Raw genomic sequence first — 25,849 nt, forward strand, 5'->3', positions numbered from 1 at the left:
AAGGAGATTGGTAAAATAATCCATGTGACATCAGGGGTTCAACCGTAATATTACGAAGCTACGAGAATACTTTTAAAACACGGATACGTTGTTTTCGTTTAAATCAAAGCACAAACAACGTAGAAAACGTATCCGCGTGCCGCAGCTGACACAGAACAACATATGCTGTTTGCATTCAGTGGATACTCTCCAAAATGGCACTAGAGTGACGCGGAGGAGACTAAATTGTTGAATAAAGTCTTTTTTTTTTTTTGTTTTGTGCACAAAAAGTATTCTCGTAGCTTCGTAATATTACGGTTGAACCCCTGATGTCACATGGATTATTTTACCGATGTCCTTGCTACGTTTCTGGACGTTGATCGTGGTAGTACCCTTGCTGTCTATGGGAGGGTCAAAGAGCTGTCAGATTCCATCAGAAATATCTTAATTTGTGTTCCGAAGATGAAAGGAGGTCTTACGGGTTTGGAACGACATGAGGGTGAGTAAATACTGACATAATTTTATTTTTGGGTGAACTATCCCTTTAACCCTTAAATGCATACCTCGGGTCTCTACCTTCTCCCTCCTTCATTTTTTTAAGTTAGACATCAACTTTCTTAGTATTCCTCAATCTATTAATTATAAACAATATAACAAGAAAAAAATTGTAAAATATAAAAGAATGCCAGTTTTCCGAGGTGTGTAAATGTGTAAGTATTTTTCCTGCGCAACTATATTTACATATTTGATGACTCAATATGTGCAATGCATCTTTTTTCCTCAAGGTGGCACTGTTTGATAAACAATGATGATGTGACGTTTCACTCATAATTACCACAGGCATAAAACAAACGAATATCATTAGCAAAAATTGAAGTGGTTTGAATGGCTTTACTGCAGAGCAATTACTATACGCAATGAAATATAAATGTCACTGTCATTTGATGCTGGATGTGGTGAATAAGCTGCCAGTGATCAAAATATTGAATATGAAGTCATTGAAAATGAGAATTTTTCAATGTTTTGAGAATATAGCTGAGATTGTGAGTATGAGCCAGATGCTGAATGTACTGTGGAAGTGCGCTCTGACGATAACGGCGATGGTAAAATCATCTGCTCAAATTGAACCCTTTTAAGTTTCAAAAGGTAACGAAATATGCTTTATTTTATTCTTCTGTAATTGTTCTTAAAATATCAAGAGAGTTTTTTGCTATTGCAGCAGTTAGAGATCCATCCATGCTGTATATTTAGGTCCGGGTTGCTAAAGACCCGAATATGTAATAATGATTGGCGAAACATTTATGCTTTTAAGGGTTAATGAGCAAAAGAGACTTCTTTCAAAAACATTTTTTTTAAATCCTGCCAATCATAAGAATTTGATCGGTAGTGTATCTCTTTAACATCTGGTTGTTTGATAAATGCCTTTTTCTAGACATAGTGGTAATGATCAGCTTGTGAGCAGATTAACCAGCCAGCTGTTTGCTGATCATGCTGCCTACAGAAACAATGACTTGTTTAAAATGTATCACTCAGAATTGCTGCTGGAGAGAGCAGGCGTGGTGTAGCACGGGCCGTGTGATCTGCAGTTCGTTTGCCCAGTGGGGAATGCCCTGGCACGCGCCCTGCCACGCGAACAGCAGCCCTCAAGTGGCCCCAGCCTTGGCGCCAGCCAATGCTGCAGCACCACTCCCCACACATTATTCAATTAGAGCCAGGCCAGGTGCCGCTCAGAGCCCAGGGTCAGAGGGGAGCACTAGGGGCCCGGAGTCGTGCGCGTGTTCAGAAGCTATTTCCAAGTTGATTTTTGATTGATTTTAGGTTTCTGTTTTCAGCTGTTCTTTTTTTTTTTTTTTTTTTTTTAAGGTTTTCTTTGTTTAGTTTAACTTTGAAATGAATTGTTTGAAAACCTTGTTTGCTTTTTTTTTTTTTTTTTTTTTTTTTTTAAAGGTCTGCATGTATCGTTGTTGTATGGCTGGTTTGATGTTAAATTGTTTATTATTGTTGTTGTTATTATATAAATATTAATCATAAATAGAAATTATAATAAAAATATTTTTATAATATACGTATTTCGACAGTAATAGGAAATATAAATAAAAATTAAACAATAAAATGTTTAAAACATTTTATACAATTTTATATATAGCAAATAAAATATAATTATCAATATAATATATATTGATTTTAATTTTTAAAGTATGTGTTGTTATTATTATTATTAGTAGTAGAAGTAGTATTACAGTATAATAGATATTATTAATAATATATAAATACACATCATTATTATTATTGTTGTTATTATTATTATTTTAAGTGAAGGGGGAAGGAGCAGGAGGTGGGCTGCAGTCTGCAGATGTTATACTTAAACACACACAGGGTTTTTTTTCTCCGCTTGGCATTTCCAAGCAGATATTTGATCTGATTCTGATCTGATTGGAATGGGATACAGACTGAGAATTTAATGAATAGTGTAATTTTAATGATGTAGAAGCTGTTTATGCGGTTAAATGTTGGGTCTCATAGAGACCTAGTGGTATTGTCTGCAAAAATCTGCCTGTAATCTGATTTGGGCTTAATGGATGGAGTTATTCCAAAACTCTGGAATGGGATAGAGGTGAGGATTGAAAGATTGGAAGGACTCTGAGTTGATGGGTAGGGGAGGGATGGAGAATTTGATTGGGGGTGATGTGGAGGTCACAGGATTTGGAGAGACAGTAGGCTGGTGATGGGTGGGGGAAAGCGGGCAAACTGTAGAGGATTTGGAAAGACAGTGGGCCAAGGGATTGTGTTTCCCAATAACAGGCACCGACCCCGCAGCTCCAAAATGTCAGTGTGGTTTTATCTTTACAAACAATGTGAAACATTTAATGCTGCTGCACTACGCGGGGCGCGTGGTATATCGGTCTTCCAGGATAGTAAGCTGCTGTAATCCCTTTTTTGTGTCCTCTTTCTTTACCAGTGGAGGTGTGAAGGAATGATAGCATTTGTTATTGTGGGCTTTTGTTGAGTCTCGGAGCATCTAGACAGAACCGCCATGAACTCTCTTCCATCCCTTCTGCCATTTCTCACCCTTGTTTTTCTTCTCTCTTCTTTTTCCTGTAAACAACAATATTTTAGATTGTTCTGCTGGCAGGAAATTGCCTCATATATTCAGCTAGATTTGCACTTCCATTTGTCTGTCACAGGTTGTTATCTGCGGTGCTAAGAACCTCAGAGGTGGAATCTCGGGCTACACGAGCGAGTCTGACTGAGCTCCTGAGTCCTCAGATGGGCAAAGACATTGTCTGGTTTCTTCGGCGCTGGGCCAAGACATACCTGTTGGTGGACGAGAAACTCTACGGCCAAGTGAGTTACCAAAATTAGGTCAGTCAGTGTGTGGAAACAGCTGGCATGACGTCTGAAAGAAACTGTTTCTGTTTTGACTTTGTTCAAAAATCACACACAAATTCCTGGAACCTAACCTAGACATTTTTATGGGACTTTTTATTACTTCTGACTCTTCCTCTGAGCGTTTCTTTTGTCTTTTACTTCTCTCCCTCAGATCAGTATGCCTCTCAGCACAGCATTTGGAGCGGACACGGAGGGAGCGCAGTGGATTGTGGGATATCTTTTGGAGAAAGTGATCAATAATCTGTCGGTGTGGAGCTCTGAGCCAGATCTGGCTAATGACACTGTGGAGCTGCTGGTGACTCTGGTGGAGAAGAGAGAGAGGTTTGTGTCTGCTTGCAGGAGTAATGTGTATGTGGGCATCAATGAGGGCTAAATATGTGTCTATTTAGCCTAATGCCCTGCAGGATAGCTGCTCACTGACAGGCATAAGGGAGCCAGTGATGTGTGCTCATGTCTTCATATACTGTCAGGTGATACAAGACCAAATGTTTTTAATGTGCCCCACCTGCTGGTGGAATTGTGCTATTGCATTGCAAAGTGATTTCTTAACTTACCATTGCATAATGCTACATGAATAAATGTAAATTAACAGTAAATGGCACTGTATATCAATGCTGATCTTTTTAGAAATAAATATTGCATTAAGCAGTAGTTTCTGGCATTTGCTAACACTTAAGTCCATTCATAAAGGGTTTTTTTTGTAAAGAATGCTGCTTTTTGCATCAAATGAAAGCATAGTGATTAGGCATTGTCAAGCACAAAAAGCACCATGAAAGTGAAAGTGAAAAGTGAAAGTGACGTGACATGTGGCCAAGTATGGTGACCCATACTCTGAATTAGTGCTCTGCATTTACCCCATCCGGGGAGCAGTTGGGGGTTCGGTGCCTTGCTCAAGGGCACCTCAGTCGTGGTATTGAAGGTGGGAGAGAGCGCTGTACATTCACTCCACCCTACAATCTAACACCTAATTTTGGTAACTACACCTACAATCCCTGCCGGTATGAGACTCGAACCTGGCCGCAAACTTTGGGTTACGAGTCCGACTCTCTAACCATTAGGCCACAACTTTTCAAATCACAAAAGTGATACATATGACTCAGCTACTATATTCAGATTCTTCTGAAGTCATGTGATAGCTTTGTGTTAGGAATAGACTGATGTTTAAAGGGATAGTTTTTTTTCTTCTGTTGAAAAAAATAAGATATTTTGAGTTGTGTAGGTAACGCAACAGTTGATGGTTCCCACTGACTTGCATAGTATGGAAAAAAAAATGCTATGGAAGTCAGTGGGGAACCAGAAACTATTTAGTTACACACATTCTTCATTCTTCAGTTACACACATTCAAAATATCTTACTTTGTGTTCAGCGGATTCATACAGGTTTGGAACAACTTGGAACAAATGATGACAGAATTTTTTTTTTTGCTGGAACTATCCCTTAAAGTCACTTACTGAAAATAAATAATTTTTTCCACTGTAACTGTTAAATCTTGTTCACGTACACTACCAATCAAAAGTTTGAGGCAGTAGGATTTTTTTTGTTTTTGAAAAAGCTCAGTAAATATAAAAAAAAAAGTAAAAACAGCAAAATACAGTAAAAATAGTAATGTTGTTAAATATTATTACAATTTAAAATGATTACTGTTTGTTTTTATTTTAATATATTTTAAAATGTAATTTATTCCTGTGATGGCAAAGCTGAATTTTCACCATCATTACTCCAGTCTTCAGTGTCACATGATCATTCAGAAATCATTCTAATATGCTGATTTAATGCTCAAGAAACTTTTATTATTAGTGTTGAAAACAGTTGTCCCTCTTAATATTTTTGTGTGAAAAAAATTGACATTTTTAGGATTACTTCAACAGTTCAAAATAATAGCATTTTTTCGAAATATAAATCCTTTGTAAGGTTATAATTTTCTTTACTGTCATATTTGATAAATTTAATGCATACTGAATAAAAGTAAGTTAAAAAATACAAAAAAACTGATCCCAAACTTTTTGACGGTAGTTTATGTGCATGTTCAAACTTGGCAAATTCAAACTCTTGCAGGTTGCATAAATAATAGTGATGCAACACATTTGAATGTCATACAGGTCTGAAATTTCATATGAGTGATGGAAAGATGATTTCTTGGGAGAACTATTCCATTAACTCTTCTGCAAAATGTACTTCCTTGATATGAGGCTTGTTCATCTGTGTTTATCTCAACTCGTTCCTCTCTTACGGTTCAGGGCAAACATCGTGGTGCAGTGTGAGAACTGGTGGAACTTGGCCAAGCAGTTTGCCAGTCGCAGCCCTCCTTTGCATATGCTGTCCAGCACAGTCCAGCGGACCCTGATGAAGGCCCTTGTCCTGGGCGGCTTTGCTCACATGGATTCTGATACCAAACAGCAATACTGGGCCGAGGTGAAAAACAAAAGGATTATTGAGAAATATCTGGAAGATCAAGCATTATGCTGAAGAGAACACAAAGCAGGGAAAAAATTAGTTTATGAAGCATGGCCTCATTACTCTTCATCTCCTTCTTTCTGTCTCTGCGCTGCAGGTACTGCATCCACTCCAGCAGCGCTTCCTCAACCTCATTAACCAGGAGAACTTTGCTCAGATCTGTCAAGAGGAAGCTGTGAAGCAGGAGATCATTGCCACTCTGGAAGCTCTGTGTGGCATAGCTGAAGCGACGCAGATCGACAATGTGGCATCTCTCTTCAGCTTCCTCATGGACTTCCTGTCCAGCTGCATTGGCCTCATGGAGGTCTACAGAAACTCACCAGAAACGGTCAACCTCATCATTGAGGTTTTTGTGGAAGTGGCCCACAAACAGATCTGCTACTTGGGCGAGGTGAGACATAAGTGCTTGCATTGATTTTGATGTGATCACACATTTTAGATGTAGCCTTTCATGCGCGGTATTTGTAGAGAAGACCGCATTCGTACTGCATCCTAAATATGTTTTTCTATGCACCACCTCTCTGTCTCCGCAGACTAAGTCTATGAAACTTTATGAGGTGTGCTTGACGCTGCTGCAGGTTTACTCCAAGAACAATCTGGGTCGCAAGAGACTAGATGTAGCCGCAGAGGAGGACCAATACCAGGACCTTCTGCTAATCATGGAGCTCCTCACCAACCTGCTCTCCAAAGAGTTCATTGACTTTAGTGACACTGGTATGAGTGTTCATTCATGATTCATGTCATTTGCATCATAGCGTGTGAGCTGAGATGAAGAATACGTGTGTTTTGTGTGCAGATGAGGTGTTTCGTGGGCAGGAGCAGAGCTCTGGTGCTGGACGGGCCGTATCAGCTGCTGATGTTGTGCTGTATGGGGTGAATATTGTGCTGCCCCTCATGTCTCAGGACTTGCTTAAGGTAAAATTTGACTTTTGAGAAGCATTTTGAAAGTTTTTAATCAACTCAGATGTTCTTACGTCATTTCATAGCAAACTCAGAAACTTGAAGTAAAAGGTGTGCTACTGTTCTGAAGTACTCCGTCTTTCTTTTTCTTCTACCCAGTTCCCATCTCTGTGTAACCAGTATTATAAGCTCATCACCTTCATCTGTGAGATTTTCCCAGAGAAGATCCCTCAGCTGCCTGAGGAGCTCTTCAAAAGTCTCATGTGCTCCCTGGAGCTGGGCATGACCTCGTATCCTTGCTGTTTTTGTGTATAAAGAAGAGAGTTACATTATTTTAGTCTGTGCTTGTTAAGCACATTGTGTTGGATTTTCATTGTTGAGAGTTTTTGTTGTTGAATTATGGTGGTTTTTCCTTAACACACACTGCAGAATGAGCTCAGAGATCAGTCAGCTGTGTCTTGAGGCTTTATCCCCATTGGCTGAGCAGTGCGCCAAGACACAGGAAAAGGACACACCCCTATTTATTGCCACACGACATTTCCTTAAAGTGAGTCACATGATGTCTAAACCAGTGGTCAACTGTTGTGGGTTTGTAACAGGCGATGTATGTTGCCATTCATTAAAGTAATAAAATTATTAATTTCTTTCAAAAACAAGTCTTACTGACCCCAAACTTTTGAACAGTAGAGTACATAATACAACGACGAAGGAGAACATCTCAGCACAAAACAAGTAAACACATTTTATACCATATTTTCTCAAAATTCACAAAAAAAAAAGTATTTCTATTGACAAGGCTGTCAGTAGATATGGACTGACATAAAAGGGATGACAAATATGTCAGTATTATTTCCTGTCAGTATTAACTGAGAGTAATTGGCTGATGTCAATTATCTCAAAATGGTCAAACTTGCGCTAATGTCACTAACCTTCATTGTAATGTCCTAGTCTGTGATTAATATACATGTATAAAATGTTGATTAATAATGTACATTTCTCTGTCACTCTTTCTTCCTCCACAGCTGGTGTTTGACATGCTGGTGCTCCAGAAGCACAACACTGAGATGACCGTAGCAGCTGGAGAAGCGCTCTATACGCTAGTGTGCCTTCACCAGGTACGTTTTATGCTTACAGTATGAAGTTTACCTGAAAGAAATGGATGATCTTGTGATGTATTAGCAGTTGATGCAAGGTTTTAATAAGTGATGGTGTTTGTCTTAGGCAGAGTATTCAGAGCTGGTGGAGACGCTGCTCTCCAATCAGAGGGACGCCGTGATCTACCAGCGGCTGGCAGACGCGTTCAACAGCCTCACTGCCAGCAGCACGCCTCCAACCATGGACCGCAAACAGAAGGTGGCCTTTCTGAAGAGCCTGGAGGAGTTTGTTGCCAATGTGGGGGGGCTTCTGTGTGTCAAATAAGCCACTTCCTCCAGCAGCTGTCCACAACAGCTTCCCCTCTCCACTCAGAGAAGCCTTTCACCATGCCAAACCATGGAGATGCTCAGCTCCCGCCGCACAGGCTGAGACGCCTCTGGGCCTTCTGACACACAGAGAGGAGAGAGAGGCTGGCAAAGGCCGAGAGGAGAGTGGACGGCCGGCTGTGATCATCTCAGTCTGATCTGACCATTGTTTACTTTACCACTGAGAGCTCCTCAGATTAATATTTATGAAATGCAGAGGGGTAATCTTTCTTAAAACTGACCTTCCCCTTTTACACAAACAAACACAGTCTTTTGCAGACGCTTCTCCTCCAGTGCCTTTGGTTTCTCACGGCTCGGATCCAGCTGTGTCTACAGTGACGAATAGAACCTTGTCCTACTGCTATCATGGTAACTAGGATTGTGAGCTGTGGTTGCCATGATAACAAAAAAGCCTTTCCCAATGAAACTTTAATTGCAGGAAGGCCCTTTTGGAAAACCAAATCACTTTTGTGTTTAAGGATGTATATATATCTTCAAAAAAAGACAAAAAATGGAAGTGTTTAAAAGGACTGAAAGGTTTTTATAAGATTATAGTTGACAGAACTTTAAATTTTTTTAATATAACTTTACCTGAAGGACAAGGGGGGCTAGTTTGAATTTTTCTTTCGGATTTATTTGATTGATTGTAGTTTTACTCTTTGCCGTTGATCATTTCGCCCCGATCGCAGCAGTATCACAAAGCGTTCTCAACATGAAAAAAATTAATGTCTGACAAATTATGATAGACATTTTTCAGATGATCGCATGATGTTTCCAATAAGGTTTTATTTTTCAAAAATAACTTCAACAAGGTTCCACTTAGACTAGCACATGCACACTCGGAGTCAAAGTTGCTGTAGCAATAAAATACCAAAAATGATGATCGAGGGATGTCAGTTGTTTTATTCAGGGCATTTGGTGGTCTTTATTTCCATTGTTCAACGCACTAATTGTTATTTTGGAATGCCTGAAATGGTCTGTAAAGTGTATATAAACTTGCTATAAAAAGTGAGTCGTCTTTCTTGGTCTACATTTTCAATATGTTATCTGTATAAATGAAATGTCTGGTCTGGAAATATGCTCGCTTAAATCTTTTTCGCGTTTCAATTGCTGTTGGGCTTTAGTGTGATTGTACTCCCTCGGCCACCGTAGTGCAGACACGTGTGAAGCTGTTTGCTATGTTCTGTTCCTCTGTTGTAAGCTTGTAAAATACTGCTTAAATACACACTAACGGCGTCGTACGTTGGTAAGTGTAACGACTGGATTAATCCTATGTTGGGTCTATATATAATATCGTTTGCGACCGTCAGCATCATCACTGAATGAGCGTTATGCTGTTTTTTTCAGCATGCCTCCCGTAGTTGACGTGTTCCCGTGTCATTTAGCGATGAAGGATCTGTTATCATGAGCGACAGCGACGATGATGTGCCTCAGCTCTCCGCGGCGACCCTCGCAGCGCTGCAAGAGTTTTATGCCGAGAGTGGAAGGACGGGACTGGAACAAAACTCCACCAAGACCGACAAGTTCTGTGTTGGTGCTGTAGAGGAAGACTGGGTACAGTAAATGTACTAGAAGTGCCTTGAGTGATGATCTGTTGATTGTTATACATGATCTTGTATATATTTGTTAAACACAAGTATATATCAAGTGCGTACCTAACCAGCTCGTGTTTCTGTAAACAGCGCATGAGTCAGTTCTGGTACAGTGAAGACACGGCCACACGGTTAGCAGAGGAAGTCATGCAGCAGGCTGGAGAACATGGCAGGTTGGTCTCAAGCGCATTTGGTCAGATTTGACACGTGTGCAATCGTTTCGGCATGTGTAGAGCAGAAGTTCAGTAGTGATGGGCGTTCATTTGATGGCCCTTACCGGAGGTTACCTCAATGCACCAGTAGGAGGCGACAACAGTGTTTTTTTTAATTGTGCGGTGAGCGAAAACATTCACTCAACCAATACATTAAAAACATGGTTGATCATAGTCATTGAAAAACTAAAAAATTAACATTTACATGTAATTGTTCTTATGTCTCATTAAGTGGGAAAATACTCTTGGTATTTGACAGGTTGACTTCCCCCTATTAATCTACACAAGTCACAAGTGTTTTATTTTAGATTCAAAACAATCTGTAGTTGTTGTTTTTTTTTTATCAGATTGGCTTCAATATAAGCTATTTTTAGACTAAAGAGAACGTTTTGAGTTCTGAAACTTGCAGGATGTATTTATAGTACAATGACCTGTTATATGTCAAAAGATCAAGGGAAATTTGATTTCTCAGTTCATGACCCCTTTTAAAAAAACGTAATATTGTGGGGTTTTTTTACTATTTAAAATAGATGTTTTCTATTTGAATATATTTTAGAATGTAATTTATTTCTGTGATGACAAAGCTGAATATCAGCATCATTACTCCAGTCTTTAGTGTCACATGATCCTTCAGAAATCATTATAAAATACTGATTTGGTGCTCAATAAACATTTCTTCTTATCAGTGTTGAAAACAGTCGTGCTGCTTAATATTTTTGTGCAAACCGTGATACATTCTTTGATGAACATACAATTCAAAAGAACAGTATTTATTTGAAATAGTAAAGACTTTTACAGTGTTACAAAAGATTTAGCTCACTTGTGATCTTACTAAATAGGTTTTCACTCTTTTTGAAAAAATTAATAAATCTTACTGACCCCAATATACAGTAGTCAACATTTGAAGTGGATCAAAAAAAAGTTCATAAAAGTTGTCCTTAAACCAAAACAATACCCGTTCTTGTCTTAGGACAACTTTGATTAACTTTTTTTGATCCACTTCAGATGTTGACTACTGTATATTACTGCTCCATTATGTGTCCCCCCTCACCCAAATGTTTTTTTTTTTCCTGGCTTGTAGGATAGCTTGTATAAGTGCACCAAGTGTGTATCAGAAGCTGAAACAGTTGGAATCCATGAGGTCGGACAGTGTGTCTGCTGTTTTGCTGGAGTTTGACAGACGCTTCGCAGCATATGGAGATGAGTTTGTGTTTTATGATTACAACAACCCTCTGTGCCTGCCTGAGGGTCTGCTTCCTCAGAGCTTTGACATCGTCATCGCAGATCCTCCATACCTGTCTGAAGAGTGTCTCGGCAAGGTGGCGCTCACCATTAAATACCTCACTAAGGGAAAAATTCTGCTCTGCACAGGCAAGTGGCAATGAATATATACAGGTGCATCTCAATAAATTAGAATGTCGTGGAAAAGTTCATTTATTTCAGTAATTCAACTCAAATTGTGAAACTCGTGTATTAAATAAATTAAATGCACACAGACTGAAGTACTTTAAGTCTTTGGTTCTTTTAATTGTGATGATTTTGGCTCACATTTAACAAAAACCCACCAATTCACTATCTCAACAAATTAGAATATGGTGACATGCCAATCAGCTAATCAACTCAAAACACCTGCAAAGGTTTCCTGAGCCTTCAAAATGGTCTCTCAGTTTGGTTCACTAGGCTACACAATCATGGGGAAGACTGCTGATCTGACAGTACGACATTCTAATTTATTGAGATGCACCTGTATAATATATACATATATAATGTTGCAGATTCTTAAAAAGTTTTTTTTATGTCTTGTTCATGTTCACCTTTGCCTTATTCTTATAGGAGCTATTATGGAGGAGCCTTCTGGGAAACTTATGGATCTGAAGATATGCAGTTTTTTACCAAAACACAATCACAATCTGGCCAATGAGTTCCGCTGCTATGTTAACTATGAATCAAGCCTTCTCTCATGAAAAAAGCTTCCAATCTGCCAACATTTGAACATTGTTTTTTTCCCATGAAACATCAGATGATCATGTGGAACAATAAATACTCTCACTCCAAATGGTTCATAGCAAGATCCAGATATTAGAGCGGAGGATTTGGCCCTTCATCAGAGATCGGTGATCAGTCTTTGATTATGCTTTGGCTGACTTGCATTGTCAATTGCACACCCAGCTTTCAGGCATAACAATTTCAGACAGCTTAACTTTGTTTCAATGCATAAAATGGGCTAGAAGTGAATGTTTGAAATGCGTTTATATATATTATACAATACACTAGACTTTTGCGTTATCAGTGGTGTTGTTGGTGGTTTGAATAAAGTAATCATAGGAGAACTGACAAAGTCAAGCTAAATAATATGTCCTCTTGTAAATGATATCCATGCATGCTTGCCTTTAACAGAAGCATTTCTAGTGATCTTCTGTATACTTGAAAACAGTTGAACTACATTAGTTTATTTAAAACCATGATGCTGATGGGCTTTTCCCAAGTACTTTGGATTAGAAAATATTTGTATTTTGGCACAGTAAGTTTTCCTTTTGCTTGGCACTGCAGACTAGAATCTGCAGCTGTGAGAGCAAGTTCTGTCTCAAGTTTTTTGCTCACCAAAAATGAAGTGAAAGAAGAAAACTGACAGGAAAAAAAGTCTAAAAATGAACCAGATCAGTTCTTTCTAAAGGTGCTGGAATTTTTAGATGAGACTCTTTTCACACTTGGCTTGCTCTTCTGTGTTTTTCTGTCTCTTTCCAACAATGGCACACAAGTACAACCCACGGCGATGGACACGTAGCTCTCTGTGTAGGAATGACGGCCCCCGACACACGAGCCGGTCCGGCGCAGTATGACGGTCGGCATGTACACTGGAGTGCTGCGGAAGCGGTCACTTTCCTCCCCGTTCGGTCCGGTCAGGCATCCTTTACACAAACAGTACGCCTCAGGGAGATATCGCGGGTACCTCGCTGGATCATGAGAGATTCTTGGATCAATAACAATGAAAAAATATTTTATTGCAGACAAAAAGGCGAGACATCTTACAAGACATCAAATCTTATATGAACACACATGCGAACCGGTTCTTCAGAACTGAATCATTTTCATGACCGAAACGAAATCGATTCTGGATTGAATGATTTTTTTTGCGTCAAAATACGTGTGAATCAGACGCTGCGGTTACTGAATCAATCTGATTTGCGGAATCGCATGTTATTACTTTCGCCATCTCGAAATAATCCAAAAATTGTGGTATCTTATATTTTTTCATGACGTTATTAATATGAGTTAGCCTATTTTGTAGTGTTTTTTATTTACTTATTTGTATTTTTTAACGAATAAAGGATACAAACTGAGTTTATAAAAACGAATTAACGAATGAACTGTTAACATTTTTGTTTGTATTTTTGCATTTATGCCGCCACTATGTCCGAAAAAACCCCCACTTCTAAATATTTCTTCCACATACACACTAAAATCGCTAAACTCCTTTGTATTCCCATCCTAGTCTTCAGGGCTTTGGGGTCCTACCTGTACGCCCACGGCGAGAGGCTGAGGAAGTTGACTGGGGTTCGTGGTCTGCCACGCGCCAGGCGAGACGCTGATTGACAGGTCAGATTCTGGCGCTCTGGAGGGGCGAGCTGCAGGGTGTGATGAAACGCGCTGAGCACCCCAACCGACAGTCTTCCAAACATCTGCTCCAAAATCTCCTCTGGTAAGTCCAGACATGAGCGAGTCCTCGGTGCTGTCCTGGACACCTTCAGTCCCCGTTCACCCGGCGCGCTCCCGCAGCACCACAGCAACACCAACACAAGCGTCGAAACAGCTCGACCACGCATTTCAGTTTACACCGCGTCTAAACGCGCTTTACTGTCAGGAAGAGATTGCTGGGAAAGATATATTCAAGTAAACCTTTGAGAGCTCTTAAATCGACCTACAGAAACTGCCCAGTTGTTGCGTAAAGCTGTCTCATCCGCCCGTCCCGTAAATGCGCTCAGGATACTTGACTCCAGTTACTGGGCGGACTGTTTGATACTGAATAATGATCATGATCTGCTTGAGCTGATGTGAAAAATCTCACATTGATGTTTTTTTTTTCCTCCTGGAATGTGCTGTATTCCTTTTAGATATTTAAGAGATTGAATCATCAGATTCCAAAGAAAAGTCTTATACTGTGCTTTAATATTTCACACTTACAATGTCTTTAGCTTCACTGTTTGCAGGGCATACAAAAGTTGATATCTTTACATTTCAATGCACAAAATTCAATAATCTTGAATAAGCTGTATTTGTTTCTAAATGTAATTATACATATACACACAATGCACTACTATTACAAAATATAGTAAAGCATAATGCAATGACATATAAAATCCCTGGGCATGAAGAACTGGTATTTTTAGTACTACTAAAAATACAGTGCTATAAAATACAGAAAAATCTAGTGCCTTGACATATATCAGATTTTCTACTGAATTGATAACTGTTGCACACGTCACTCAGGCAGTAAGTCATCTCCCAGCTCTTCATCAGCAAACTCATCTTCCTCAGTGCGTTTCCTTGCTGCAGTTTTTGGTCTCTGCATTTGAGGCCCCAAAGGATCGACATACGAAGCATCTAAAATGATGAATACAATCGAAGCAATACATTTTAATAAGCACAGACCAGGCTAGAAGCTTTCTTTCCTTCACACGAAAGAGAAAATTGTTAAAGCTATGAAATAAGCCAGCCAGTTAACAGGGAAATGTAATAATAATTTATCATCATACATTTAACATGTATGCATTTGGCAGATGCTTTTATCCAAGCAACTGCACTCAAAGTGTACATTTCATCAGGTCACACATTCCATGAGAATTAAACCTTGGTATTGCAAGCTTCATTCACTACTGTTTGTTTACTGAAAAAATGAATTATTCTACCACGATTTTATCTTTATTAGATTGTTTATCAGTCACAATGACAAGAATCTCCTTGAAAATGATGAGTGATGTTGTTTCTCACCTATTTCCTGCTGAGTGCTGGCCTCATAGGGCTCATTGGACCCTGGAAGAGTTTTCAGTTTAACGCTAAGCCTCTCACCCTTAGCACTGGTGCCATGGTTGCTCTGTCCACTGTCTGAGAAAACACACCCAAAAAGCCCATGTTGGAGTTGCAAACATTTCTGGAGTGAGAGTTATTTTACAGTAGTGTCTGGTCAGATTCTTCTGAACAGAAGAAAACAAGGCATTCGCATTTGAGTTGCCACCATCGGCAATGTAAGCCATGCTTATACGCTACGATGAATGCTGATAAACAAAACAAAAAAGCATGAAAAACAACAGCTCCAGCTTGCACTTGAAGCAAAGGCTATGTGACACTAGAATCCCAATTAAAGCGAGTTCACTCTGCAACCATATGACTTGCATTATGGAAAGCATTTTTGGTGCATAAAGACAACGGCACACAGCTGCATTTCACATCTCAGCTGTGACAACAGGAACAGAGTGCTGAGGGGCAGATGTGAGACTGGAGTCTGGCAGGCAGGTAACTATGGGATCTTTAAACATCCCAGCGACAAAACACAAAGGCATTAAAATGAAAAACCTTTTGCTGACATACAGTAGTTTTTCCTACCATGTACACCTAACATCAAGCCAGAATCAAAAGAAACATTTATCACATCACATAAAGCTAAAAAAACACTGCCTCCGAGTACTTCTATTGTTTGTATTCATAAAAACATCTTCAGAAGAGTACAGTAAGAAAACGTTGAGATCAAGCACTCTGATACTTGGATACTGTTGTTCAGGAGTGTACTTGTGAAATATTTCACTGGTTTATTTGCACTCAGTGCTTTGCAAACAGAAAGAAGTTGCTGGAAACACTCTGTCAATGAGAGTGGGATATTCCCTGGAAACAGTGGTTTTGGCATATAGGGCTTTCACAGCACATGTTTGCTCTCTATTGTGCTGGGATTGAATTTATGTCCATGGACGCTGTTGTTACGGGGGACTACAGGCATTACAACAACATTTTGACATATGGACTGGGCAACTGGGTTTGAAGTTTTCCATGAAGCGTGCAGCTATGAGATTTTTGTGTTTAATCATCCAGAGGATTGATCAAATAAACTGCATAGTGAAATACAGTACATACCTCTACCCTGCTCCAGCAAAGGACTATACTTAGTTTCTGAGCGAGAAACTGCAGAGAAAAGAAAGGAAAAAGCAGAAGACAACTCTGAAGAGACAGTGGAAAGGCAAGACAGAGAGCCGAGGCCTACAAATTAGGTTGCGCTATACAACAATGGAGATTATTTGTGAATAAAACAGTAAACTTAGCATTACATGTCGAGTTCAGTTATGACTGCAGGGCAGAATGTGAGGAATGAATGGCATCTGTAACAAAGCTGACTAACGGGTGCAGTAGCAGCAGTTTATTAATGAGCAGAATGCAATGCCATGCTTGTTTTGTAGCTGTACGGGAGGAGCGTGTGAGCTCTTCCTCTAATGTATTTCTGTAGTGTGTGTAGTCATACCACTGGCTCTCAGAGGAGGGGTATTGATGGGGCTTGAGCTGCTCCCTTTCAAGTGCACAGCCATGAACACAGAATAACAGAGATAAAAAATAAAAGAGAATGACAGACTGCTAACAAAATGAAGATGAAGCTTACAATATAAAGAGAATGCAGATTAGGAAAAGAAAATGCTTTCTAAAGAGGAGAATTTCAGATCTGTCCCAATATGAGCGATTTCATGGATGTGACTATATGCTTCGTCTGACTGGCTGTAAAACAATTAAACTACCATTGAAAAGTTTGAGGTCAGTAGGTTTTATTTTTTGTTTTTATTTTAGAAAAAAAATTTATTCAGCAAGGACGCATTCAATTGATCGAAAGTGACAGTATAGTTAATAATTTTACGAAACACTTGTATTTCAAATGAATGATGTTCTTCTAAAATTTCATCAAAAATATAAAGTTTTAAAAAGCAGCACAGATGTTATTCAGCAAGATCCAAAGTGAGAGAAATATTTTGTAACAACGTAAAAGTCTACTATTTCAAATAAATGCTGTTCTTTTGAATTTTCTGTTCATCAAAGAATGTATCACGGTTTGCACAAAAATATTAATCAGCACGACTGTTTTCAACATTGATAATAAGAAGAGATGTCTCTTGAGCAGCAAATTAGCATATTAGAATGATTTCTGAAGGATCATGTGACACTGAAGACTGAAGTAATGGCTGCTGAAAATTTAGCTTTGCATAAATAACATTTTAAAATATATTAAATAAGTTATTTTAAATTATAATATTTCACAATATTACAGTTTTTACTGTTATACATTTGAACAAATAAATGCAGCCTTATTAATCATAAGAGACTTCTTGAGACATGAAAAAATCTTACTGACCCCAAACCTTTGAATGTATGTATCCCATTACTTTTCTTATTTTCCAGAGTAATGATAATTATTACTAAATTACATTTATGAAGAACCCAAATCAAATCCATTATAAAACCAACCACCTTCATAATAAAGTAGCTTCCTATCATGTCTGCTCTATTCTACTGAGGCAGGGAGTGATCATACCACTGGGCTTCTTGGGGTTTGAGCCGCATCCTAATGTGTTAAAGAGGTGAAAAGAAGTGTTGGAAGAAGAGAGCAGTGAGATGCAGTAAGAGGCTGATAACAGTCACTTGTTTGAAAATGAGTGTGCTGCATGACCTTTGAACCCAGCACTGCCTGAACCTGATAACTGGACATCACCTGACAAGAGATCCACATCTGATGTCCCAGAAGAGAAATCAAGAACGAAAAAATAAAAATACTCAATTTTTAATCAAATAAAATATTACTACACTATAAATTCAAAACAAATCACAAACCAAAAGTCTAAAGTGAAGTTGTTGGATTAAAATGTCTAAATAATTTGATTTAGGGAACCGGTGTCTAAGACACATGCTTTCTCTTTTTGAAAAATCACATCACAGGGCTAGCAGTCTCCACTAAGCTTGTCCACCTGGACACTATATTAGGGGAATTACAGTCATACCACTGGGTTTCTTAGGGAGAGTGCGTGTAAGGTTTGAAGTATTTCCTGTTGACCAACAGAGGCAGATTACAGGTTGAGGTCGATGGAAAAAGTAAAGTAGAAGCATGTATTCAGTTAATAACTAGTATTTCGTTTTAAAGGTTGATTGATGAGGTTGAGTTCAAACTGTCCACTCACCACTGCCAGCGCTGCCTTCCCTGCGGCCTCGAGCACTGCTGTCCCTCCCAGATCTCACCCTCTGTGTGTGTCAATAACAGCACGCTGTCAAATATTCTCCAGCTCTTTTCTTTAAGGTATAGCTTCAGATATTTTACACACAGTCCAACCAACATGTTCCTCAATAATTGACCATAGGTTTCCTGGCTAAAATGAAGAAGAAACAGATAATCTCTCTCTCTTGTTCTAAACTCTAAACTTTGAAACTCTCCACACTTGATTTAAAGACAGTCGTTCCTGAGTATTCCTCGAGACAGTTGTGTTTTTTTGTTCACTCCTAATTTCCACTCAACTATTTTCATCCATTTAAACAGTATGAGAGAAATCAGGGTACCTGCTCTCTGATCTCCTTCATTTTTTCAACCTTCTTGAGTTTGGTGGCATAATCCTGCACCTCTTTTAGTCCCATATCTGTGCACAGCCTGACTAGGAAGCGTAGACCTGGCCAATAGATAATGACATGAGATGCAGAGCCACTAGATGGGCACAGAAAATCAAAATAAAACAACTGCAGAGCACATTACATTCGACATTTTCAGGAAATTTCCGATGAATGTCCTTGTAGGTCTCAAGTGCCTTCTGATAATTCCCTGAAAACAAATGAAAACTATATTTGAAGGCACTGAGATCACAGCTCATGGTTAAATGTATTATTGTCAAGTTCATACCACTTCTCCTGTAACAGCTAGCCACCATCAGCTGCCACTTCACCTGTGTCGGTCTGAAATTCATGAAAAGTTATGAAAATAACTATCTCCAGATACATGCAGAATATTCATGATAAATATGATTTAGTAACTTACTGAATGAGGGTTGCTCTCTCAAAGTACTGAATAGCTTTTTCACAGAACTGGGTGTCAATGTAATATGCTCCCAGCCATTCAATGACACTAATATTTGAGGGAAAATACCTATATGACTGAAAAAAACAATACCATTTAATTATTACTATTACGTCAGTTCTCTCAAATACCCATGAATCATCCACTGAAATCTGAACTGCGATCTGATTTATAGGCACTTATGCATGTCTTATATGCTTTCTTAAATAACTGTGAAATAAAATATTAAACATTAATTAAAACACAATTTAAATATGTGTATTTATTTTGCAATTTGAAATGAATTAATACATTTAAACAAGTCATTTTATAATTTAAAAACATTACAGTTAATAATTAATGATTTATTATTATATTAGTTACATTTAACTACATTTTAAAACATAAAATAAACTTTTTTATTAAAAACATCTATTTGTAAAATATAAATAAATAAATAATTCATTAAAAAAATAAACAAATCATCATTGATTCCTTGTTTTTATTTTTAAGTGGCACTTCTAGTCCTGCACATTTTATACAAACATCACTTGAAATGTGACTGATGAGCATGTAATATTTTGCAGTGGCCTTTTTTTTTCTTTTTTTACCTCATAATAGTACTGGAAGGCCTGAGACTTGTCTCCTTCATTATCATAAAGGTCTCCCAGTTTGGCCAACACCTGAGCATCTGTGGGGGTCACACTTGTGAGCTGCATCAGCCATTCAATGGCCTGATGAGGGTCTTCCAACATCTCATATCTAAAGCTGCTTAAGGAATATGACTCTTAACAAGCAAATGAACCTAAACTTACCATACTTATGTCATTCTATTTCTTAGCAACTGAAATTACAAAAACCATCACAGAACAGACTTTCATTCAATAAAACTTCTGAAAACTGACATTTTAAGGAAGGATACAGATTAGACAGCTGGTACATGACCTGAGCACTGTTTCTGAGGATAGCGTGCAGTTTGAGGAAGCAGTCCAGGGCTTCCTCAAGTCTACCCAGCCTCTTATAGGTCAAACCTGCATGGGGATATAGAGATTTCTGCTTTAAAATTACTTACATTATTGATATAATATATGATTGAGCGTGCGCCGGCGCTAACCCAGATCCGGCGTAATGACGTCATCACGCCGGATCTGGGTCAGCGCCGCCACACGCTCGCGTCATGATACTGGCGTGAACACGCGTCCACAAGTGACGCAGTTAAGACGAAAATGTGGAATAAAGTCGTTATTTTTGTTTTCTTTGCGCAAAAAAAGTATTCTTGTAGCTTCGTAACTTTACAGTTGAACCACTGATGTCACACGGACTACTTTGTCGATCATCTTGGTACTTTTCTGGACCTTGAACGTGGTAGTTACCTTGCTGTCTATGGGAGGGTCAGAGAGCCCTCAGATTTCATCAAAAATATCTTAAATTATATTCCGAAGATGAACGAAGGTCTTACAGGTTTGGAACAGCACGAGGGTGAGTAATTAATTACAGAATTTTCATTTTTGGGTGAACTAACCCTTTAAAGTACGAATTTATATAAATCTCATGTGATGTAACCTTTAGGATGTCAAGTTTGTGATGGCTGACCTAAGTTATAAAGAGCTTCAGTGCAGGACGAGTCATTATGAAGAGCCTCCTTATAAAACTCTGCTGCTTTCTCATAGTCCTCCTTCACAAATTCTGTGTTGCCTTTGTTAACGAGGGCAGCAGGGTTGTAGCGGTCGGCACTCATGGCAAGTTCAGCATAGCGGTCAGCCTGGTCATAATCCTTTTCCTGGAGAAGACACATAAATAGGCAGATGCAAGCAACAAAACAAGAGCACGTCTGTGAGAACCTTATAACACACTGTGATAAATACGCCAATGACCATTTTTTTGAGGTCAATGCTTTATAGTGATGTACTCACCAAAAAGTAAAGAAAAGAAAGATTAGTGGCAGCAGCACTTTTTACCCGACTGTCCTTCTTCTCAAACATCTTTAGCGTCTCGACTGCCTGGAAACAAAATAAAACACTGTTGATTAAGCATATTCATAGCGACTTCAAGGAAATTATTGACATAAGTAGATTATTTATGTGAATAATACCTAAATACACTTGAGTTACATCACATTACATTTGCTGCTACATGAAATGACAGAAGCAATGCAACACAACACAATATCAGCACACATATACACAAGGCCTACAGCAGAAAGACACACACATGTTCTCCAACAACACAAACATACCTCAGCCTCAATAGTCATGCAGATGGACAGGCAAGAAAACAAAATAAAATGGACCATTGAAAGTGTAAAGTGTTATAAGACATAAACAAGGGTTCCACACAGACATAGAGCAATATGGCTCTGTTCTGTGGTAAAATATCAAATGCAACATAATTTGAATGTGTCTCCAGGGATCCATCTACCTGTCTGAAGTCCCTCTGTCTTAAGTATGTAATAGCTTTATTGATCTCCAAGTCATTTGCAAGCTCCACGTATTGTGAACCCTTCACCATGTCCACACACCTGAAAAAGTACCAAATTAAGCTTTAGGACAAACTCTTTGGATGGTTTACTTTAGTCTATTATAAATGGTCTTAACTAATAATAATGAATTATAATATTCAAAATAAATCATTCATAAATATTGTTAATGGAATGTCATGGGCAAGTCTTGCCCTTTAACGCCCTCTTGTGGAATACACACACTACCATTTAAAAGTTTCGGCTAAGTATTTTTTTTGTTAACACTTTACAATAAGGTTCCATTAGTTAATGTTGAACAAACAATGAACAATACATTTTACATGATCAAACGATGAACAATACATTTATTACAGTATTTATTAATCTTTGTTTAGTTCATGTTAATTCACAGTGCATTAACTAATGTTAACAAGAACAACTTTTGATTTTAATAATGCATTAGTAAATGTTGAAATTAACATTAGCTAAGATTAATAAATGCTGTAGAAGTATTGTTCATGCTTAGCTCATGTTAACTAATGTTAACTAATGAACCTTATTGTAAAGTGATACCTTTTTTTATGTTTTTGAACTAAGTCTCTTCTGCTCACCAAGACTACATTTTTAACAAAAATACAAAAAACAGTAATATTGTGAAATATTATTACAATGTAAAATAGCTGTTTTTTATTTTAATCAATTTAAAAAATTTCATTTATTCCTGTGATGGAAAAGCTGAATATTCAGCAGCCATTACTCCAGTCTTCAGTCACCCAGCGATTCTTCAGAAATAATTTTAAATATGCTAATTTGCTTCGCAAGAAACATTTAATATTGTTGTCAAAGTTAAAAACAATTGTGTTTTGAGGATTCTTTGATGAAAAGAGTGACCCAAACTTATGAACAGTAGTATAAATAACTCACCAGTCAAACCCAGCTGCAAATGACGACTCAATTGCTGGAGCGATAAATTTGGCTGAGGTCATAATGTATTTTTCAGCTAGTGCTTTCCTAGAAGGAAAAACAAAACAAAAATACTGAAAAAAAATTCTAAGAATAATACATGCAAAGCTGAAGTATTATAGATCCAACAGAATGTTTAATAATACCTCTCCCTTTCCATTTGGTGAAGCTTATCGTTCTTTATAGCCTCAATCACCATGTTTGCATGAGGGTCATCCTAAAATTAAAAAATAAATAAATACATAAAATAATAAATAAGACAGAATTCAGTTCAAATATATGACTAACAAGGATATAAACTATACACTCACATTTGGAGGAATATACTTGTCATCATCATCAATACCGAGAGGCACACAAATGAGTTTCTGAAAAGCTTTTTTCATCCTCTCACGGTCTCCAATGGCATAGTAACATAGGATGAGGTTGAAGCCTGTCTTAATGTTGGGGCTCTCACTCATGATGTACTCAAAGGATGTGATGGCATCGGAGTACTGGCCCATATGTATGAACACAACTCCAATGTTCTGCATGATCTTGATCCTATATAGTAAGATAAACGATACATGTTGAAAAACACATCAAATTGCCCAAAACCTGCATAAATTGATCGGTGCAAAACAGCTCACACAACAGATGCAACTACAAGTACTGACCTCATTGCATTGTGGGCATTTGAGATCTGATCCAAAGCCATGCGGTAAAATTTGATTGCCTTTGTGTAGTTCTTTTGCTTAAAATAGATATTTGCCATGTTCACTTTCAATCGTCCTATAGTAGGGTAAGCAGTTACAGAAAATCTGATATTAGAAACGCACTTATATCAAAGAGGAGTGAATATGAGATATTTTAAAACAAATTTGAAATTTGCTTACCGGCATTACTGAACATTTTGTTCTTCACAATGACTTGGTAAGTGTTCAAGGCCTCAGTGTACATGTCATTATTGGCATATTGGTTTGCTAAATTAAACAACACCTGAACAAAGCATAAAAGAGTCATGTGAACTTTCAGTTTTCAGTCAAGACATGTATTTTTATATGGAGCAATGAACTTACGGAGTAGGTCAGATCCAGATTGATGTGGTCTGCAGTGCCTGTTTGTTCTCTCTGTCTCACCAAAGCCCTTTCCTTCCTGCCAGCCTCCTTGGCTTTCTCTAAAGACTGTAAAAAAAAGATAATTCATCAGATAAATGTCAATTCTATAAAATCACTTAAAGCAGTTATAAAGCTATACCTACCAGCTGAAGATCCCCACGAGCATGAGCGAGACAGCTCTCCTCTATCAAATCATTCACCTTCTTTTCGAGGATCTTTATCTTCTCCTCTGGACTGAACGAGAAAACTATTAGACCAAAAATGTGTACATCTCCGAGTAAAACTAAAGATGTCAAGTGGGATCTAGTAAACAAAACTTGTCAATGGCTTCTCAAGCACTATGAAAGCATAGGGATGCATACGTGTCTTCATTCCTTGTTTCTAATGGAGGGGCCGGTCCTTTTGATTGTCCCAGTGGATCAAACACTGAGCCTGGAAATTCAAACAATTAAAATGAAAGAACCTATCATATTTTTCACCAACTCAGAAGTTAAAATGTATGAATCAAATATCATTATGAGACAGTAAGTATATTTCAAGCATAATGTGTCTGGACAGCACATGTGGAAATGGGTTTCATGTGTGAAAGTACCTCTAGCTATAGATGACGAATATCCTGCTGCTCGCACTGCAGTCATGGGACGAGCCGCACCATCCTGTACAACACACAAACACAGAAAGATTCATAAAATTTCATTGCATATGACATAAAGGGCAAATAAACAAGAGATTTTTCCCACCTGAACAGCTCCAGTCATAGGTCTTCCCATAGCAGTGCCAACAGGCATCCGAGACTAGACATTAACATCAGAAATATATAGACATAAAAGGAAAACAAACAGCATCAATATACTACCAACATCTGGCAAACAGCTTCACAGTCCCTCATCGAAACATGAAATTAATTCAATACAGTCAACCAGAAATGTGCTTGTTTTCCTAGCTATTTGATTTGACCGTCCTGAATGATTCTGACTGTATAATCTCTCACCTCTTGGAGACCTTCACCTTTCCTGCCCTGACAGCTGTCTTCCTGATTATGAGACATTGCACATTCTAACATGCTATCATTCTAACTTAAGCTATTGAATTTTCATTCAGTGTAAATCCATATGCTTTACTTACCCCATAAGCTGTTCCAATCGGTCGCCCTCCAATGGCAGTGCCAGGATATTTTGCGGTCATCTAAAAATATTTAATAAATAAATTTAGTGTCTATTATTTCTGGTGTGCTTGACGTTTTATACAGCAGCTTAATCAGCAGGTGCAATATAACTTACTGGTGGTCTTCTGCCATGACTAGTCCTGACTGCCTGCTGAAAGCCCTCATCATTGTGAAGGTCCTGCAAGGACAGGAAAATCATGATGCATAAAAGCAAACTATGAAATTCAATAAATGCATGTCTAAGGTCTAAGTATTTGTGCACCTCTCCGTCAAAAGTCAGATTGTAATCATTGTAGCCAGTATACAAATCATCCTCCTCTTCCTCTGGGACAAGATGCACGTTGTCCATCTGAAACAAAACAAAAACAAAAACTCATGCAAGTCTTTTGATGTGAATGCTATATTTGTCAATATGTTTAATAAATAGGCAAATTACAATAATTTAAGAATATAAGGCTAATGCCTTTTTCAGGCAACAATGGAGACACTTTATCCAAACTATACAGTGAGAACATCTATAAAACAAGAAAGAAAAGAAGCAACTCTTACAACTTGTAGGCATTATTTTGAATAAATATGCGAGTTACTCTTTAAAAACCATTGCCTGACAACACAGATCACAAGTTCGCTTGCACGGCTAGTTCGCGACCATACCACGTATCTCGTACACAATATAACTGCCAACATCTGAGGTTTGTGAATTATGATAGTTTCACTTACCTGGTTAGCAGATCAGTTTGCTTTCTGGAAAAAAGTGCAAATTAATAGCCGTATTAAATTGAAATATCCCGAAAAACCGTGTATGTAGCCCAACAGCAGCTAGAGCTCGCTAACTACGCTGTTTGAGCAACACATCGGTCGTTGCTAGGATACAGAGACGGATTGCCATAGGCTACACACTGGCGACTTAACTCTGTTTAGCTATTGGTTATTTTATTGATTATATTTGCGTCTGTTTTTCTTTAATATTACATTTCTAAATGCACGTATGATCGTCTTCTGCGCTCCAATCCAAGGAATTATCCTACTGTAAAAGTCCTGATGTATTTTGGCGCGTGCGAGACGCCGTAGCTCCGCCCGTCTTTTGTGCGCATAACCTGAAGAGTGCAATGAACAG

At 38.3% G+C, this 25,849-nt stretch overlaps 4 protein-coding genes across 15 annotated transcripts in view; 2 read left to right on the top strand and 2 right to left on the bottom strand.

The window, feature by feature from the left end:
• LOC107658250 (exportin-4-like) overlaps positions 1 to 8,804 on the top strand; it is a 50,871-nt gene extending 42,067 nt beyond the window's left edge. Inside the window, exons 14-23 of the mRNA XM_016446720.1 lie at positions 3,165 to 3,324; positions 3,521 to 3,690; positions 5,608 to 5,782; positions 5,922 to 6,215; positions 6,358 to 6,538; positions 6,621 to 6,739; positions 6,884 to 7,014; positions 7,154 to 7,271; positions 7,747 to 7,839; positions 7,946 to 8,804. Coding sequence (XP_016302206.1) covers positions 3,165 to 3,324; positions 3,521 to 3,690; positions 5,608 to 5,782; positions 5,922 to 6,215; positions 6,358 to 6,538; positions 6,621 to 6,739; positions 6,884 to 7,014; positions 7,154 to 7,271; positions 7,747 to 7,839; positions 7,946 to 8,143 — 1,639 coding nt within the window. The 3' untranslated portion in view covers positions 8,144 to 8,804. The remainder of the gene's footprint in view (positions 1 to 3,164; positions 3,325 to 3,520; positions 3,691 to 5,607; positions 5,783 to 5,921; positions 6,216 to 6,357; positions 6,539 to 6,620; positions 6,740 to 6,883; positions 7,015 to 7,153; positions 7,272 to 7,746; positions 7,840 to 7,945) is intronic.
• An 80-nt stretch (positions 8,805 to 8,884) lies between these two features.
• LOC107658251 (protein-lysine N-methyltransferase n6amt2) lies at positions 8,885 to 12,519 on the top strand. Of its 2 annotated transcripts, none has more exons than XM_016446723.1 (5): positions 8,885 to 9,430; positions 9,570 to 9,738; positions 9,867 to 9,949; positions 11,070 to 11,359; positions 11,822 to 12,519. In XM_016446723.1, exons 2-5 carry the CDS (start codon positions 9,589 to 9,591, stop codon positions 11,950 to 11,952), a joined length of 654 nt encoding a protein of 217 aa, XP_016302209.1. In that variant the 5' UTR covers positions 8,885 to 9,430; positions 9,570 to 9,588; the 3' UTR covers positions 11,953 to 12,519. The 2 variants fall into 2 exon arrangements, with proteins under 2 accessions (XP_016302209.1, XP_016302208.1); XM_016446722.1 differs by having other exon boundaries at positions 9,532 to 9,738; positions 11,822 to 12,516.
• A 109-nt stretch (positions 12,520 to 12,628) lies between these two features.
• Positions 12,629 to 13,991, bottom strand: LOC107658252 (interleukin-17D-like). Its single transcript, XM_016446724.1, has 2 exons — positions 13,505 to 13,991; positions 12,629 to 12,959 (listed from the first exon to the last, which is right to left on the bottom strand). The coding sequence occupies exons 1-2, from the start codon at positions 13,810 to 13,812 to the stop codon at positions 12,647 to 12,649; spliced, it is 621 nt and encodes a 206-aa protein (XP_016302210.1). The 5' UTR covers positions 13,813 to 13,991; the 3' UTR covers positions 12,629 to 12,646.
• Positions 13,992 to 14,115: 124 nt separating this feature from the next.
• LOC107658253 (intraflagellar transport protein 88 homolog) lies at positions 14,116 to 25,816 on the bottom strand. Of its 11 annotated transcripts, XM_016446725.1 has the most exons (33): positions 25,705 to 25,816; positions 25,453 to 25,476; positions 24,995 to 25,081; positions 24,848 to 24,910; positions 24,693 to 24,752; positions 24,308 to 24,361; positions 24,160 to 24,223; positions 23,930 to 23,999; positions 23,711 to 23,801; positions 23,529 to 23,633; positions 23,346 to 23,448; positions 23,127 to 23,241; positions 22,782 to 23,013; positions 22,617 to 22,687; positions 22,432 to 22,518; positions 21,468 to 21,567; positions 21,286 to 21,291; positions 20,963 to 21,049; positions 20,643 to 20,829; positions 19,972 to 20,080; positions 19,661 to 19,811; positions 19,032 to 19,147; positions 18,897 to 18,949; positions 18,753 to 18,818; positions 18,563 to 18,669; positions 18,190 to 18,250; positions 18,013 to 18,057; positions 17,685 to 17,744; positions 17,550 to 17,579; positions 16,494 to 16,538; positions 16,112 to 16,159; positions 14,978 to 15,091; positions 14,116 to 14,590 (listed from the first exon to the last, which is right to left on the bottom strand). In XM_016446725.1, exons 3-33 carry the CDS (start codon positions 25,079 to 25,081, stop codon positions 14,469 to 14,471), a joined length of 2,709 nt encoding a protein of 902 aa, XP_016302211.1. In that variant the 5' UTR covers positions 25,453 to 25,476; positions 25,705 to 25,816; the 3' UTR covers positions 14,116 to 14,468. The 11 variants fall into 11 exon arrangements, with proteins under 11 accessions (XP_016302211.1, XP_016302213.1, XP_016302212.1 ...); XM_016446727.1 differs by having other exon boundaries at positions 17,685 to 17,726; positions 25,453 to 25,784; XM_016446726.1 differs by lacking the exon at positions 21,286 to 21,291 and having other exon boundaries at positions 25,453 to 25,784.
• Positions 25,817 to 25,849: the final 33 nt, after the last annotated feature.

Source organism: Sinocyclocheilus anshuiensis, unplaced genomic scaffold (genome assembly GCF_001515605.1).
Source record: "Sinocyclocheilus anshuiensis isolate Anshui unplaced genomic scaffold, SAMN03320099.WGS_v1.1 scaffold263, whole genome shotgun sequence".
In the NCBI taxonomy this organism is placed as follows: domain Eukaryota; kingdom Metazoa; phylum Chordata; class Actinopteri; order Cypriniformes; family Cyprinidae; genus Sinocyclocheilus; species Sinocyclocheilus anshuiensis.